Source organism: Mytilus trossulus, chromosome 6 (assembly GCF_036588685.1).
Source record: "Mytilus trossulus isolate FHL-02 chromosome 6, PNRI_Mtr1.1.1.hap1, whole genome shotgun sequence".
In the NCBI taxonomy this organism is placed as follows: Eukaryota; Metazoa; Mollusca; class Bivalvia; order Mytilida; family Mytilidae; genus Mytilus; species Mytilus trossulus.
In genome coordinates this window covers 77,973,874-77,992,326 of record NC_086378.1, presented here as the reverse complement: position 1 = coordinate 77,992,326, position 18,453 = coordinate 77,973,874, and the positions used below count along the sequence as shown (strand labels likewise).

Below are 18,453 nucleotides of genomic sequence, written 5' to 3'. Positions count from 1 at the left end.
TCACCGTAAGGCATTCAACAATGAACAAAGCCAAAACCGCATAGCCAGCTGTAAAAGGCCCCGATAAAACAATGTAAAACAATTCAAACGAGAAAACTAACGGCCTTATTTATGTTATAAAACACAAAAACTTTACTATAACCCCTGAACCATGAAAATGAGGTCAAGGTCATATGACACCCGACAGTTGGACATGTACACCATACAGTCCTTCCATACACCGAATATACTAGATTTATTGCTTATAGTATCTGAGATATGGACTTGACAACCAAAACTTAACCTTGTTCACTGATTCATGAAATGAGGTCGAGGTCAAGTGAAAACTGTTTGACAAGCATAAGGACCTTACAAGTTACGCACATACCAAATATAGTTATCCTATTACTTATGATAAGAGAGAATTTAACAAAACATCTAAACTTTTTTTTCAAGTAGTAATCATGAAAATGAGGTCAAGGACATTGGACATGTGACTGACGGAAACTTCATAACATGAGGCATCCATATACAAAGTATGAAGCATCCAGGTATTCCACCTTCTAAAATATAAAGCTTTTAAGAAGTTAGCTAACGCCGCCGCCGCCGCCGGATCACTATCCCTAAGTCGAGCTTTCTGCAACAAAAGTTCCAGGCTTGACAAAAACTAGTAACCAACATAACTGTATAGTAGTGATATTTAATTGTATTTTGATTTATTAAAAGCAATCATAGTTTACCGATATTAAAAAACAATATAAGTTTACTCAAAGGATCAATCAATTCAAATAGAACGTATCTCATGTAGCCATTTCAAACATCGTTTGTCTGTTTTTTGTTTTTCTCTTTTGCATGATATCTCATATGATACTTCATTTCATATCGGAAGGTAAACCGCTTCTCACAAAGCGTACATTGAAACCGTTGGTCTCCGGTATGTACGTTGATATGATCCTTGAGGTTTGAACTTGTCGTAAAAGTCCGATCACACACTGTACATATATATGGTCTTTGTTTCGTATGAACTAGTTGATGGTTACGCAAGTGTTGATTCGATGCAAAGGATTTATCACACGTTAGGCATTTATAGGGCTTTTCTCCCGCATGCATCCGCATATGTTGTTTCAAATTTGTGTTGTCATAGAAACCATGGTCGCAAATCTTGCATCTGTACTGTTTCACACCTGAATGAATTCTGACATGCACTTTTAAATGTGCCTTTCTCTTAAATGACTTATCGCATATATGGCAGGTAAAATTGGTCTCATCGGAATGCAGTTCTTTTATGTGTCTTCTTAAATTCGGTAGATGTTTCAGAACCTTTCCGCATATTTCACACTCGACTTTGTTTTTATCTGAATGAACAAGGCCATGTTTATACAAGGAATCAGTATTCACGAAGGCTTTACCACAAAGTTTACATAAAACTTTCTTTTCTCTATGAGTAGTTTCGTGTGCTTTTACGTATTTCTTTAGACTAAATGCTTTCGAACAGATTGAGCATTTAAAGGGTTTTTCTCCCGAATGTAAGTCGATGTGTCTACGTAGTTGTGAACTTGAGATGGCAGTAAATTTACAAATCGTACATTTATATGGGCGTTCCCCCGTATGTATCCTCTGGTGTGACTCTAGATGGTGTTGCCTCCTAAATGGTTTCGAGCATATTTCGCATTTGAAAGGTTTTAAACCTAAGTGCACAATTTCGTGAGTTTGAAGATTAACTTTCTGTGAGAAATGTTTGTCACAAAGGGAACATTTGAAACTTCTAATGCCTTTGTGTATTTTGATATGTTTTGCCAAAGAATCTTTTCCTGAAAATGATTTACCACAGAATTTACAATCAACGAGCACTTTATCACCAGTATGTATTTTCATGTGATTCTTCAAACACGTGTCGTTTTTAAACGATTTATCACAAATTTCGCACGTGCAACTTTCTTCAATTGAAGAATGCATACTTTTCATGTGACGAAGTAAATAATTGCGATTATTAAATGGCCTGTTACAAATATCACACGTTACTCCTTTATTAGAAATGTGTATTAATCTGATGTGTCTTCTCATGTTAATCTTTGAAGTGAATACCTTCTTACAATATTCACAAGTGAATTCATCACCAGTAGTTTTCGCTTTACTCTCCTTTTCTCTCATATTCCTCTATTTTGTTCGCTTCACGAGTTTACTCAAATCAGGCTGATGTCTCTCATTCATGACAAATACCATCAATATCTATATAGAAAAAATAACAAAAAAGAATATATGTGACATGTTTGACTTACATTGCGTTTTAAAATACCATTGAAATTTCTGATTACTAGTAAAAGACCTAAACAATGTTTTAACCTCTGTCGGAATTGCCTGTTTTTTCTTAGGGTTCGTCTTGCTCAGTCTTCTGATTGATGTTTTGTGGGCGGTTGTGTGTCTGTCTGTCTTTCTTCGTGTGTAAAGATTTACCTTGTGTTCGGGTGTTAAATGCCACGACTATCACTTGATGTTGAAGTGACATTTTAATGTAGATTTGATTGATTTGATTTTTGTGTTTTTAACGACACTTTTAAGCACCGTTTTTGGGCTATTTCGTGGCGGTCGTTTTTTTTTATAGGGGAAGCCAGGAGAAAACCATCGTCTTCGATAGGAAAACTGACAGTTATAGTCAATTAAGATTGGAGTCAAATGCACCTGCACACGCGGTGTTCGAGCTCACAACCTCAGTGTTGACTGGCTAGTATTTTTTTTTTAAGATTAAGCTTATCAAATGGTACCTCGAAACAGATATATTCGATTAGACCGATTACCAAGGGCATACCTCTAACGTTTGTCAACAGACTATAACGATGGTATTATATGCATCTACATATATAAGATTCTTACAGTTGGCAAAGTTGCATGAACATCTGACGAAGCGAGTAGGACGAGTTGAGTCAACAAAGAGCATACGGAACAGTATAAAACATTTAAGTCCAAACGAAGATTTGTGTGCACACACTGCTAAAAATGGGTGCAGTGGTATATATTCATTGAAGAATAAACTGGACAAAGAATCGACTCCGAATCAAGTTTTGAAAGACAAAAAGAGGGACAGATCGATGGACAGACCACAATGTAATTTTTATTTAACCTTTAAACTTTGCAAATCAACAGTGAAAACGCAGTTCCAAGTTACAGAATAATAAGTTAGTATTAGATTAGGAAATCAACCCCGTAGATGGATACTACTACTACTGACATGGATAAAAACCCTTTATTTGTTGTTTTTAAAGTTTAATAAAAGGTTTGACCATTTAATAATTCTCATATCTATTTGGTGTAACTGTATTTTTTATTCTTATTTCATTAGGTATTTTAAAAATTGCTGTTGAACTGATACTACTTTTTACATTTCTTATGATTTTAAAAATCCTTTACTTGTGAAAAAAAACCCCGATATAATTATGTACACAGTCTCTGGAGCCCACGTCAGAAGCTTGTTATGCAGTGGTTGTCGTTGGTTGCTGTAGTACATGTTTGATAAATCGGACCGTATTGTTTGTTATACTTGGCCACGTTGGGCCATTACAGCAAATTTCAGTGAGTATGTAGCTAATGGTAATATCTTTGGTTAGCTTGCTTGTTAGCTGAACCGTGAAGTCATTGTTAGGTTAGGTAAACTACCCTCCTTTAATAGTAGACTACTAGCCCAACAGACAACCAATCTATCTCTCTGTAGGACTAAGCTACTTCAAAAGGAGGGTAGTATACCTTACCTAGCAATGACTTCACGGTTCAGCTAACAAGCAAGCTAACCAGATATTACCATAAGCTACATACTTACTGAAATGTGCTGTAATATCTTACGGTACATGGGCTTCGCTCTTTGTTGAGGGCAATATACGATATAAAACTCAAAAGAAACTTGCATCAGTATATTGTTCATAATGCAACAATATGACTTGTAGGGTCAGGTCATACGTGACAGAAACTGAATATTAAAAAAAAACGTCAAGCAATGTGAATAACGACAAAAGAAAATACTAAAAGAAAAATAATGGTTTGATAATTAATTTCAGTGCACATCTGAATTTCCCTTTTTCACATTTAACTTCTATGGAGAAATCTTATGTAAATGAGATCTATAATCTACATGAAATAAAATAAAAATAAAATAAAAGATATAAATATCGCATAATATATATATCAATGTAAAATGAAATGTAAACAACACTTACAATGTGATGGTCTAGTTTGTAATGCGTGACCTAAATATAATAAAATATGTCAAATATACACAACGGTACACACGTGGTTTGCCAGTGTGTTTCCATTTAATATCATTTAAAGGAAATTGTGAGGTGGATTTAAAAGTACAGGTACAAACTGAGTTTTACATAGAAAATGACAAAATCGTTCATGTTTGAAGAACTTTATTTTAAATACACCATCAATGAACAACACAATGTCAGATTTTCTTTTAACCAAATAAAGAGCTGCAATTTGATTTGATGTGAGTGGTTGTTTTTTTTTGGGGGGGGGGGGGATTGGGCTAGAATGAAACTTTAAAAAAGAAGATTTTTGAAAAAAAAATATATATGACTGGATGACAATATATGCAAAAAGAGTCTATTAAATAAGATCGAAGACCAACGTAGTTTGAAGTTGAACTACAATACCGTTCCATTTTCACGAATGTTACCGGGTTAATAACATGAGGTGCCACATGTGGATGTGAGTTTGCCTGTGCCTACCGGGACACCAACTTTTGGTGGGGTTCGTGTTGCTTAAGTCTTTAGTTTTCCATGTTGTTTTATGTGAACTGTTATTATTGGTCTGTGTGTCTTTTTTTTCATTTTTAGCCATATGTTTTTCAATCAATTAGTTTGAAAGTGCCTCTGGTATCTTTCGCCCCTTATGAAGATGATAGGTCATATCATTCAGCTTAAATAATATCAAAACAAATAAGAAGATCGAGAAAATGCATCATGTTAACCAGTAACGATAATTATATGAAAATGTTGGGAGTTAAAATTGACATTTTCATTTAAAACAAGTTTGGGCCATTTCACTAAATGGAGTGATCTGAGCAATATGGCAGAGTAGAAAATAGATTGTTGGTGACATCATTATGGTCGAACTGAAATTAACTTCAGTAATATCTAGATTGGCTTAGTCACTATATCCCCTTATAGATAGCTCCCGAAGTATATATATATGCCCATAATTGATTAATTTTGTCAAGAATGCGACTGAAAAAGAACACATAAATTCTCTTAGATACCTGACTCTATAAAATTCGTCTGCAATAGTAATTCAAAACAGGTAAAAGACCAGAGTAGATACATTTTGTACGAGAGTAGATATGAAGTTGAAAAAGATTGAAAACCAAAGCTTCACTAACACGAATTGCTTAAAAATCTATGAATGGTTACATCAAAGAAAACGATGAAATCAACAATATTTCAGGTAAACACCAGAAGCATTATTCCAGAAACATATTGTTTCAAATTTGACAAATGCAATAACTTAGGAGCACACATTATAATCATAACTATTCCTGAAATTCATGTCATATTTATCAGTAAATTAAAAACCGCTGAAACTAATTTGGTATTTTTATATTCAGATGCACATTCATGGCTACAATCTTTTGTGAACTTGTTGGATGTGTACTGATTGATATTTTAGTCTTAGATAAATAGTTTTTCTATTAAATGTTAGTGGCTATGAAATAGCTGTCAGTAACTGAGAGTACTCTCGGATTTGTGCTTGCGTATTTTGTTGTTGGGATGTACAAGTACCCTGCCACGGCTGTATTTTGTTAGATTTTTTTTACTGTGTATCCATCTGATAAGTTATATGCCCTTTTAACTGATTTTTACTCGGATGACCTTGAGAGAGTCTGTTGTAATGATCAGTATCAAGGGGAATAAAAGGACTACTTTTTGTTGTTTTTAAAAGTTTTAACACGTTTTCAACCCGAAGAAAAACCTTACGCTTACAAAAAACGAATAGCTTCATATTTATAAAATCAGAATTGTTACCTAATGATTATATATACATGTATATACTTCCGATAGAAGTTAATTTTCATACCATGAATTGTTGTGAAAATAGACAGTTATACATCAGATATATACGCAAATAATCAGTCGTGCTGACGGAGGTGAATTAATACGCATCTATTTTCATATTACATGATCAACCGATCTTGAATATCACTTATTTGTAAGAACTGGAGGTATATATATCTTAGTAGTAACATGAAACTTTGATATTGATAAAGCTGTGATGTACACGATTAGTTGTTATTTATGCAGCGTATTATAAAAATAAAACACATATCTTACATATACTAAAGTATATAAAAATAAAACACATCTTACATATACTAAAGTATATAATATTTTTATCAAAGAAGAAAATTTAATGTTTGATACATGTAACTATAAAAGTTTTTTTTTATGCAGACGGATAGAACATCAAAATTGGACTGCTCCTTCCCTTACTTTTTTTTGGTCAAATATATGCGTCTAAAATAGTCTGTGGCAGCGTTCTGTGCATTGGTTGTCGTTTGTTGCAGTGTTACATATTTGTTTTTCGTTCAATTCTTTTTTACAATGTATATGTATATGTTCATTAATCAGGCATTTAGCTTTGTCGTTTGAATTAGTTTACATATGAAAATTCGGGGCCTTTTATAACTGACTACGCAGAATGGGCTGTGCTGATTGTTGGAGGCGGTACGGTGACATACAGCTGTTAATTTGTGTCATTTAGTCTCTAGTGGGGAGTTGTCTCATTAGAAATCGTATTTCATCTTTTTTTTCATATAGGCTATATATATATTGATGATATACATGGAACCGATGGTTTCAGGATATTGATCAGTTTATACTGATGGCTGATACAAATCTGACTGACGTCAATTTTTTGCTAGCTCCCGGACTATTATAATCAATCAATTTCGTGCATTAACGAACTATGCTTCCTTTTTTAGCATTTGTTTATCTAAATACAGGGAGAAAATACAAAGATGGCAATAAGCAAAACGTACAATCTAAGATAAAGCATGTACCCGTTTCAACAGTTTTTCAGGTTAGTGTAGGATTTGGCATTTACTTTTTTGTTTAATTCCGCTTCATTCGGTATGTGATTGTCCCAAGTCACAAGCCTGATCGAGCCTGTTCAGTGGCTGACGTTTGATGTCGTATATCTTCTTTTGTCATTATTTGGAGTTTAAGTTTTCTCGTTTGAATTGCTTAACATTTATCATTTCGGGGCCTATTATAACGGACTATACGGTATGGATTTTGCTCATTGTTGATGCCCGTATGGTGAACTGCGGTTGTTAACATCTTTGTAATTTGGCATCTTGTGGAGAGTTTTTAACATTTTCTTACTTTTATACTTATATGTATACATAATATATACTTGAAAAAAGGCGAAGAAGGGACAATTAATAGTTAACAAAACAATCCACAGAACTCTCAAGATTGTGGAAAATGTACAGGTTTATTTGCAACATGTATATATTGTAGATTTTATTCTTTTACATTCAAATTTTAACGATATCAAGAATTGCTCAAAAGATTTACAAACTTTGATAAACCATGCACTTCATGATTCAACCCGACAATGTCAATGTCAATGTTTTGAAGAAATCAAGCAAGATCAATCGTCCTTTTGTTCTTTTTTCTTGGCTAAACATTTACTTTTTGAATGAACTTTAAGCTTGTGTGATTTCAGTTGATCCTTTCTACCAAATGATTTTTCGCATTGATCACAAGAGTGTGGTTTTAGGCCAGTATGGATAAATTCGTGCCTTTTCAATTGAGATAAAGTAATAAACATCTTCTCGCAGTGACTGCATTTATAAGGCTTGATGCCAGCATGATTTCTATAATGACTCGTTAATGAGGCCTCGAACACAAAATCCTGTCCACATTCGTCACATTTATATGGCCTGTCGCCAGTATGAACCATCATGTGTTTATTTAGGATAGATTTATAAGCAAATTTTTTCTGACACACATCACATTGCCAAGGTCGCGCCACTGCCGACTGAGAATGTCGTTTGGTATGTTCTTTCAATTCAGAATTTCGCATAAAGGATTTTTTGCAGATAACACATTTAAAAGGACGTTCGCCTGTATGCGTTCTAGTGTGAACGCGCAGATCTACACTTGTTCTCAGTTCTTTATTACACACGTTGCAGACGTAGGTTTGTGTTCCCTTTTCCGTAGCACGACCTTTACGATCTTTATGCACGGTTGTCGTTTTATTTTTCTCTGACGAAGACGCACCTCCGTCAAGTGATTTGTCATTAGTATTTTCACTGCTGTTCCGCATTTTACAATGAAAGCGTAAATGTTTGCTTAGATGGTTGAAAACAAAAGTCATTCCACACAGTTTACAATTATATGGGCGTTCACCAGTATGAATATTCATGTGATTCTTCAAATTAAATGACAAAGTGAAGCCTTTATTACAAACAGTACACTTATGAGGGCGTTCCTTGGTATGTGAATAGATATGGTGTTTTAAAACCGTTCTCAATCGAAATTTTTTGTCACAGTAGGTACATTGATGAGGTTTTTCACCGGTGTGCAGCCAAATGTGTTCTTTCAATTTCTTTTTGTCACTGAATTTTCTTCCACATTGCTCACACTGATACGGTTTGATGCCATAATGTACCATCATATGATATTTTAAATGGTACGCTCTTTTAAATGTTTTATCACATAGTTTGCAAATGTGCTTTCTAAATCCTACATGCATTTCAGAGATATGTTTTCTCATGTAACTAACGTGTTTAAATCCTTTTCCACAGTGTTTACAACTCACACTGTTTTTCTCTGCATGCGTTCCCTTATGGGTGTTCAAAGCTATCTGCAGCCTGAAAGTCATTGAGCAAATATCGCAGGAGTATGGCTTTTCGCCGGTGTGTATAGACTTGTGGTCTTTGAAAGAACCGAGCCTGCTGAAACTCTTAGAACATAAAGTACACTTATAAGGCTTTTCCCCAGTATGAACGCGCATGTGTACTCTCAAGTGGCTATTATCTATGAATGCTTTGTCGCATACGGTGCATTTGCAAGAACGTTCGCCAGTATGTGTCATTACGTGGACATCTAAATGATGCTTCCGGCCAAATGTTTTATCACAATGTTGACATTTAAATGGTTTCAACCCCGTATGGATCCTCTCGTGTGTTTGTAAGTTGACCTTTTGAGAGAAGCTCTTGTTGCATGTAAGGCACTGAAAGGGTTTAAGACCTTCGTGTGTTAGTTTATGTTTTTCTAAAGCATTTTTAGCTGCATAATCTTTGTTACAAATATTACAAACAAATTTTGCAACTCCACTGTGTCTTTGCATGTGGTACCTAAATGAACGTGGATCACGAAGTTTTTTATTGCAAATATCGCAAACAAATATTTTAGGGTTGGTTTTTCCATCACGTTGGGTTGAATCGTCAGGTTTAGTTGATGGTTTTATATCATTTGTTCGGACTGTGTGCTTTCCAAAACCTCCTTTCTTAGATTGTCCACTTTTATCATTGTCTCTTGAATCATTTTGTTTCAGCTTCTTTGATTGGCCCGTATGCTTTAAATCATAGGTTTCGTCTGATTTCACAAGGTTGTCGGATTCTTTTGATCTTTTAGAAGAGACTTTGAAATTTGACATTTTTTTTGAATGATCAGGTTTCACTTGCATGTTTGAATCACTTGATCGGATTATTTGTATTGGTTTGATTCTTTCAAATAATTGGAGTGATTCAGATGAATCGCTTGCATTACTCGATTGGATTGCTCTGGTAGAACCAGTGGGTTGGTCTTTTAGGCTGATGTTAATTTTAGGGACCGTTTCAGTTGTATTACTCATTTGTATTTCTACGACTGGTTCGTCCGATTCGAATACCCCGGATGTATTATATGGTCTGTCTGAGGAATCGTCTAGATCAATTGTGATTGGTGTATCCTGTGATTGGGATGTCCTACATGTATCTCCTGCTTCAATTGTCTTAGATAAATCAGCTCGTTTGAATATCTCTAAAGTTTCTTCTTGTTGGATGATCTCGGGTGAACCGTCTAAATGGATTATCTCAACTGAATCATCTGATTGGATTGTTTCGACTGAATCATCTTGTCGGATTATCTTTGGTGAATCGTCTGAGTGGATTATATCGGGTAAATCATGTGGTATGATTATCTTGGGTGAATCGTTTTGTTGGATTATCTCGGGTGAATCTTCTAATTCGATTATTTTTACTGAATCACCAGATTGGATTATTTCGACTGAATCATCTTGTCGGATTATCTCTGGTGAATCGTCTGAGTGGATTATCTCCGGTAAATCATTTGACTGAATTATTTCGGACGAATCAACTGGTTGGATTATCCCGTATGAATCATTTGGTTGGCTGATCTCAGATGAAACATCTGATTGGTTGTCATCGGATATGTTTATCTCGAATGAATCATCTAGTTGGATTATATCAGATGAATCATTTCGATTGTTTGTCATGGGCGTTTCGTCCGTTTTGGATACCTTTGTTATATCGTCTTTATCGATTGTTTTGGATATTTTATCGGGATTAGTTATTTCGCTATGATCATGCAATTCGATTGTTTTACGTGTAGCTTTTGGAAGTCCTTGTTTTGTTGAGGCATTTGGTTTTAGTATTTTGGACGCTAAAATGTCAAGCTTCAATCTCGGTTTTAACTTTTTATGTTTCATTTTGTTATCGATGTTTATCCTTTTTGGCCGACTTTTCGATTTCGACTCGATAAGCCTTTTTATCGACCTTCCTTTCGAGGGATTATTTTCCAGTTCATCGCTGACATCGATTCTGTTCAGAAATACCACTGAATTGTAAAGTTTAGAGTCTACATTTTCTATTTGTCGTTTAGGTGATTTGGTTCTGCCTTTTGGAATGTACTTTTCATTTTCGGGATTTGTTTCTATGCTATTATAATGAGTAGGCAGTGGCTCTAATTCGACCAGAGTTTTTGTCGGTAGTATGTCCGTGGGTACAGATTTTATTCCTGAACTCTCAGTAGATTTAATTTCAGAGAGACAGACTACAGAACTAAACATTTTGTCTCTACATTGTCCTTTCTTCAGGTTTGGACCATCGTGTCGCTCGTCTGATTCCGGTTGTGATGCAAAAGTTTGTTCTGAAATTTCAACGATTTCATTCACTTTCATGTTATTTAGGCAAACTACTGAATTAAACATTTTATCATCATTTTGTCCTGTCTTCAGATTAGAACAATTTTGTTGCAGTGGCGTTACTATTTTTGAAGCATACGTTTGTTTTGACTTTTCCGGAATATCATCAGTGTTGATTCTAGCAAGACTAACCATGGCATCAAAAATGTTATCACTATGTTGTACTATCTGCAGATTAGAACTATTTTTCAGTATTGGCGCTGCTGTTTTTGAAGCAAGCTTTTGCTCTGACTTTTCCGTAACTTTATCAGTATTGATTTTAGTAAGCCATACCACTGGGTTAATCATTTTATCCCCATATTTTCCTGTCTGCATATTTAAGCTTTGTTGCAGTATGGGCGTTCCTGTTTTTGAAGTATGCCTTCGTTCTGATTTTTTCGTAACTTCATTTGTGGCCATCTTAGCAAGGCAAACCACAGGGTTAAGGTTAAGCATTTTATTTCCATTTTGTCCTGTCTTCAGGTTTGAACTATTTTGCAGTATGGGCGTTTTCGTTTTTGAAGCATGCTCCAGTTTTTGGTTTTCTGATACTTTATTTGTGTCGATCTTAGCGAGGCAAACCACAGGGTTAAACATTTGATCCCTATTTTGCCCTGTCTGCATGTTAAAACCAGTTTGCAGTATTGGTGTTATTGTTTTTGACGCATGGTTTTGTTCCGAGTTTTCCGTAATTTTATCATTTTGGATTTTCGTAAGACAAACAATCGAGCTAAAGACTTTATCATCATATCGTCCTTTCGGTAGCTTTGATGAATCATTATTATCTTGCAGTGGAAATGTTTTAATGGGATTCTTTTGTCCTGAGATTATAGCTGTTTTGAGTTTTGTAAGAACGAGTTTAGAGTTATAGATTTTATTGCCTGCATCGCGGTCACGTGGTTCAGGACTATGACCCGTATTTGACATGATACTCAATATATCTACTACGAACTTCTGTCTTTCTCTTCACACTGAACACTTTTTCATTGTCGTTTTTACCAACTTCCGTTGTTAACAGTCCTCCACCATTTTAGTTTCTTGCCAACCTCAATAGTTCTGTCAAAATGACCTGTACAGAAAAATAGCTGTTGTAAGTGTTTAGCGATACATTAATATTTTTATTTAATAACGACAATGTTGCTGCTATGGTCTCCAAAATCTGCAACAATATTTTATTGAGAAGAAACAGTATTTTATTCCTCTAGTTCTAACAAAAATAAATATTTTACTTTCATTTAGTATAAATGTATACTATAAATTATAAATGTAGATGTGTAAAAAAAAATATGTATATTGTGTCTTAAAAGTCTCTCATAAATCTGTTTAAGATTTGTGCATACAATTCAAGTATTTTTATGATTTATGTTCATTTCTGGGAATCTCATTAAATTAAAAAAAAACTTTGTTTTTGGTGAGACTAATATAATAATAAAATATTGAATCATTTAACAAATAAGCACCTGATTTCAATTTTATATTTTTGGAATATTTTACAAGTATCGTGCTAGAGAAAATAAATATCACCACGGTGTGATTAAAAAAACGATAATCAGTGACAGTGAACCATAATTATAACGTTAAACATTTTACATTCAGTGGTCCTCTAACTTTTAATTCATGAAATGGTATGTACTAAATAAATTCTCAAATCGTTTACATTTAAGCTTAAATAATACATTGGCCATTAGAGAAGGTACTTTAATTTCAATAGAAAGCCTATTGAAATCAACAAAAGCCCAACCATAGCTTGTTGATCTAATGAGATAAAGGCGAACAATATCAATCTGTTTCCTATATCTATAATCTCGTATACGTTATAAATTGTGGTATTATAATTAGTGCGTGACTATAAACTAGGAAACGTTATCTTACAATCTAAATTGTAGGTCTGTTGATTTTGTTGTTTTTTAAAAAGTTGACTGTTTCAGTTTTATGCCTAGTGCGAAGATGATTATACGCTCTTGACACGCCAAAATATCATGGATCAATTCTTGTATACGAAATTGATTTTGATGGCGATTTATGTTCCTGTTTTATTTTTCACTTATTTATAGGCCATGGACGATCTAGAGCTGGACATATTGTAAGCACACATTTCTGATGATGCCTTTATTTTTCGTGCCTGTCTGATGTAAACACCACGGCTTCTATTCGTAGGTTAATTGTTGAAAGACAAATTTTTGAGCTTTATTTTTCAATTTGGCTGTCTATAAAATTTCTGTTACTCCCTGTCTGCTCATTTTTCTAATCAACGAAAGTGTGTTTGAATTCCTTAATTGGTCTGGTCCAGAATACATATAAATGAAACATTTGTCACTTAAAAAATCATATACTGAGAAACACAAGTAACAGAAGACCTCTTTGAAGGCGGCGAGGCTTTAGCTAGTTAACTTTTAAATTTATTTTTGACATTTTAGCTTTTGCTTGTAACTGATTTAAGTTTTGGAAAGAAACATATATATATAAGCATTTGTGAAGCAAAAATTCAGTTCCAAACAGATAAGGAATAAAATTGAGAAAGGAAATTATGGAAATTTGATTGTGAAATGTCAAAAAATCAAAGGTCTGAGTTCTGATAAGACCAATTACAATATTTAAGTGTAATAATAAGTAGTATCCTTTTAAAGGCTGAGAAGTAAAGGCTGGAACTGATGTAGAACATTTTTTTCAAAACGTTTATTTATTGGTCCCAAAAATGAAAACTGTTTGATATCAATAGTATTTTTTTAAATATGCCCCCCTCCCCCCCCCCCAAAAAAAAACAAACCCCAATAACTTCAGAGCCATCCTCCCAACCTCCATTTACATGATTTGAGAAAAGAACTGAAAATTAGTAATTGTAGGGTTAGAGAAAACACATTTTAAAGCCTTAAATTTCAGACAGCAAAATATGTGAAACAGAAACAACCATTGTTTCCCCTTTCTGTTTGAAGACGTTAAACAGGCTTTTTCCCCCCTTAAACCAAATTAATTATGATTTGCATTTTTGTTTTAACCAATCACATAAAGCCACGTGATATTCTAGTTGCAACTCACACATATAACGGTTTTAAGCGCTCCTTGTGTTATTCAGTATATATCCGTTTAAGTGAAAGAAATTTACATCATCAATAGAAAGTTAAGTACCCTCCTTGGATAAATACTCTACACATGCTACACTCAGAGACTCAGACAATTTTGATAACAAGGAAGATACCGTACCGCATGGTCGAACATGAAAACATGGATAAGGTTCATATGGACCCTTTAGCTAAAATTGCCATGTTTACACCACAAAAATAACTACTTTAAGTGCAGACAAGAGGGTCTGGTTGGATGGGAAGAGCTGGAATTCTTTGTTTTTTAAGCCATTCTCTCAATGCTATACATATTTAGTCCATTATTCTCTATAATTTAAAATTGAGCACCTCGTTCTTCTCTATTTTTTTTTTTTTTGCCAATATTCTGTATTCTGCAAACCCCCGTCCACACGCTCGGGGAAAACTTAAATTGGGGCAATTTTTTAAATGACCTAGATATATTAATTTTAATGAATTTTATGTTTCAGGAAAATAAATTATTTTAAAATCAGAGTTTTCTACGTACTTTTTGCTCCTACAGTATATATACAAAATATAAGTTGGAGGAACAAGGTAAGAGAACTTCCTAAAAGACAAGTGCCTGTGCTCAATGGGTAATTGAGGTAATAATAAATTATCGTCGAAGGTACATGTAACTTACTAGTCCAAATAATTATGACGTCTCACTGGCAAGGCTATTTTATTGTTTTTTCTGGGAGCAAAAGCGTCCCAGAACATGCAGAAATAAATTAAAATATTGGACTACATGTAACTGAATAAATTGACATGGAAAACAGAGGAGCGATAGATATCTGAACAGAAAAGGGCATTTCTAGAATCTGGGTCATGACATGCCTTTAAAGTTATAAACTTTTCCAGGTGCATAGGTTTGTCTGTACGAGTCGATGTTTACGTGTAAAGTAAACACTGCCATTTTATATAGACATAAACGAAAGATCGTTTATCCAATACGTAACCGAACTGTCCATGACGATATACATTTAGACTCAGGGCCATTATCACTTACCTTTTCATAAATGCGTGTTACATTTGAGCACCGATGAACAACATATCTAGCAGGGTAGTATTTTATTTCCTTGTTCAAGTTAAAACGTGACCTACACAAAATGGTCACATGACATATATAGATTGTATGTTAGTTTTAGTAATAATTATGTCTTTTAACGAACGGCGTCGCATACGAAAAGAAGACAATTTAAACATATATATACATGTATTGATTTTTCTTCGGTTAATTAAGGTGCAATGGTTAAACGTTTCTTTCTACACTGGTGATTCATTCACCCTAAAGTATTATTATAATTCAGTCCTAATTGAGTTTTGTCCTTTCTGTTTAATATCTGTTAACTAAGAATTTAACTTATTCTAAGTTATAGTTGTCATGTTTAATATATTCGTTATTTATCACATATTTAGTACTGATATGTACGTTTTTGCATGGCCAATAATAGCCGGAAGTCAAGGTTGGTTATCAGCCCCCGGGGGCTGATATCGATATCAGCCCTCAAAAACCCATATCGTGCCCCCGAGTTTGACTTCCGGTAACCTGTCAATCAAATACTATTTGTAAACAAGATGGCAACAGAAGCAGACGACGAGAGGTTTATGACTGTAACAAATGATGATACCAGTAATTTCATTGAAGAAATGAAAAATGATAATACAAAGAGAAAAACTAAAAGTGACATAAAATTATTAACTGAATGGTTAAAGGAGAACAACGAATTACGGGCAATAGAGGATATATCTGTACCTGAACTCAATCAGTACTTAGCCAGATTTTATTTGTCTGTCCGGTCCCGGAAAAATGAGGAGTATGAGCCAGACAGCCTGAAGTCAATACAGTCATCGATTAATAGGCACTTGATGGAAAAGAGTGGAATAAATATTCTTAAAGATAGGGAATTTCACCACAGTAGAGAGGTGTTATCCGCGAAAAGAAAGCACTTGAAGTCACAGGGACTGGGAAACAAAAAGATGAAAGCTGATCCATTCTCATCCTCTGAAATAGATATGCTATTTGAACAGAATCTCCTAGGAACAGGTAGGATTATGCAATATTATCATGTGACTGTGCATGTACATAAAATGATAATGATATCACCTTCAAAAATATATCTTTAAGTTTTGAACGCGTATATATTTTTTTGAAAATATGCTTCAGTCTTCTATATACATGTTAAGTGACATTATTGATAATGAATGTAAACAACTTCTAGCTATACATAGGTACGTAACGTTTTAATATTATCCTATAATCTGAACTGTAAATTCTTACTTTTAGGCAACCCTGAGGCACTACTTAATACCATATGGTTAAATAATACTTTGCACTTTGGTATGAGGGGAAGGAAGGAGCATACTGACATGTTATTTGGAGACATAAAAATGATGACAACAGCAAGTGGAGAGCAATATTTGGAATACAATGAAAGGCTGACTAAAACCAGGACAGGACACAGTGACAGTAGAGCATTTGCACCTAAAATGTTTGCAACACCAGGTAACTTTCTTTCGATTTATTAAAAAATAATATAAAATTGACAGTGAATGATAAATACAGAAACCACCACACAAGTATGCCTACAAAATTAATTCATACATATATCATGTATATAACTTACATGTACTTTTAAAAAGAATATAAAAAAAACACCCCAAAAAAACACAAAATATCCAGAAATATCTAGCAATGCACATCAAAGAACTCAAAATGGAAACATGAACAAATGAAAAGAATAGATATATATCACTAAAGCTTATTCACCTTAAAATATTTTTTAAAATGTAGATATTGTTTCAATTTAATATGATGCATGTCCTTGATTATTTTCATTTTCTTAAAATAGATAATCCACGCTGTCCAGTGAATGCCTTCAAGCAATATATTCGTCGCCGCCCTGAAGATGCTCTGACTCCAGACAGTCGCTTTTATCTAAGTATTAAAAGGATGGTACAACCTGATGCTGGTGAAAATGCTAAACAGACATGGTTTACCATGCAGCCATTGGGTAAAAATACTCTAGGAGATTTAGCTAAAAAAATGTCTATGAAAGGTGGTCTTACAGGAAGAAAGGTTAACCATAGTGTTCGCAAAACTACAGTGTCCTCACTTCTTCACTCCAATGTGGAGGCTACTACCGTCATGCAGTTGACAGGCCATAAGAATGTTGCTTCCGTCAATGAGTATAGTTCAGCATCATTACAGCAACAGCAAACTATGTCAAATATCTTATCAGATATAGGTTCAGGAAGCCGGGGATTAATACCACAAGAACCAACTCCAAACACTAGCATTGAAGCCGAATCTGCAGATTTTCCGGAGGATGATATGTTTGACAGTGTTGAATTAAATGAAGTTTGCAAATCAATTGAAAATTTTGAATCTATAGAAAAAAATGTAAAAATAAACAGTGGAAAATGTTCTACATTTTCCATTCTTCCACAAGCGTCTATTGGCAATGTTACCATAAACATTTACAACTCTGAAAAATAAGATAATTGTGATATATTTGTTGAATTATTCTCATGACTACTTTTTCACTGTGATACAAATTGTTAATGCACTGTGATACATTTTTTTTTAATTTTTCTTTATTCAAATGTTATTATTGTTGAAAATAAAAAAAAATAATTTAATATATTCCTTCATTTTTCTCCAGCATGAAAATATGTGATAAATAGATTATGACATGTCATTTTCCATATTGGCCCTGGTATCAGCCCTCGACCCATATCAAGCCCTCGGGCTAAAGCCCTCTGGCTTGATATGGGAGTCTAGGGCTGATACCAGGGCCAATATGGAAAATGCCATGTAATAATCTATAAATACGTTATATCTAGTGATTGCATTATAAAATGTCTGGTTGGTTGTCCAGAAATAATATTTGAAATATTGTTTTTAATAATGTGAATTATTTTAAAAATTGTCATACAGCCTGAAGATATGATTATTTTAAATGAGTCGCCATATCTATGGCTAGCTCATTTTCTTGATATCTTACAAAGGCTTACCCGTATATTGAAGTTAGAATGTGCAGACGGACTATCAATGCCAGCCTTATCTTGGTTACATCGAAGCAGACCTTCAACTACATGGAATATCTTCTACAAGATCATGATATCCTGGCATATTTCTAGTAATACCGGACAGCGAATACAACACAACCGTACCATTATCAATAGGATCAAAGTTACATCATGTCAGTTG

At 34.1% G+C, this 18,453-nt stretch overlaps 3 protein-coding genes across 3 annotated transcripts; 1 reads left to right on the top strand and 2 right to left on the bottom strand.

The window, feature by feature from the left end:
* Positions 1–701: 701 nt before the first annotated feature.
* On the bottom strand, positions 702–4,284 carry LOC134721911 (zinc finger protein 184-like). Its single transcript, XM_063585200.1, has 2 exons — positions 4,185–4,284; positions 702–2,208 (listed from the first exon to the last, which is right to left on the bottom strand). The coding sequence occupies exon 2, from the start codon at positions 2,128–2,130 to the stop codon at positions 793–795; it is 1,338 nt and encodes a 445-aa protein (XP_063441270.1). The 5' UTR covers positions 2,131–2,208; positions 4,185–4,284; the 3' UTR covers positions 702–792.
* A 3,180-nt stretch (positions 4,285–7,464) lies between these two features.
* On the bottom strand, positions 7,465–15,356 carry LOC134721910 (uncharacterized). Its single transcript, XM_063585199.1, has 2 exons — positions 15,250–15,356; positions 7,465–12,232 (listed from the first exon to the last, which is right to left on the bottom strand). Exon 2 carries the CDS (start codon positions 12,088–12,090, stop codon positions 7,624–7,626), a length of 4,467 nt encoding a protein of 1,488 aa, XP_063441269.1. The 5' UTR covers positions 12,091–12,232; positions 15,250–15,356; the 3' UTR covers positions 7,465–7,623.
* Positions 15,357–15,759: 403 nt separating this feature from the next.
* Positions 15,760–17,880, top strand: LOC134723771 (uncharacterized protein KIAA1958-like). Its single transcript, XM_063587320.1, has 3 exons — positions 15,760–16,287; positions 16,528–16,746; positions 17,093–17,880. Exons 1-3 carry the CDS (start codon positions 15,819–15,821, stop codon positions 17,737–17,739), a joined length of 1,335 nt encoding a protein of 444 aa, XP_063443390.1. The 5' UTR covers positions 15,760–15,818; the 3' UTR covers positions 17,740–17,880.
* The last annotated feature ends 573 nt before the right edge of the window (positions 17,881–18,453 follow it).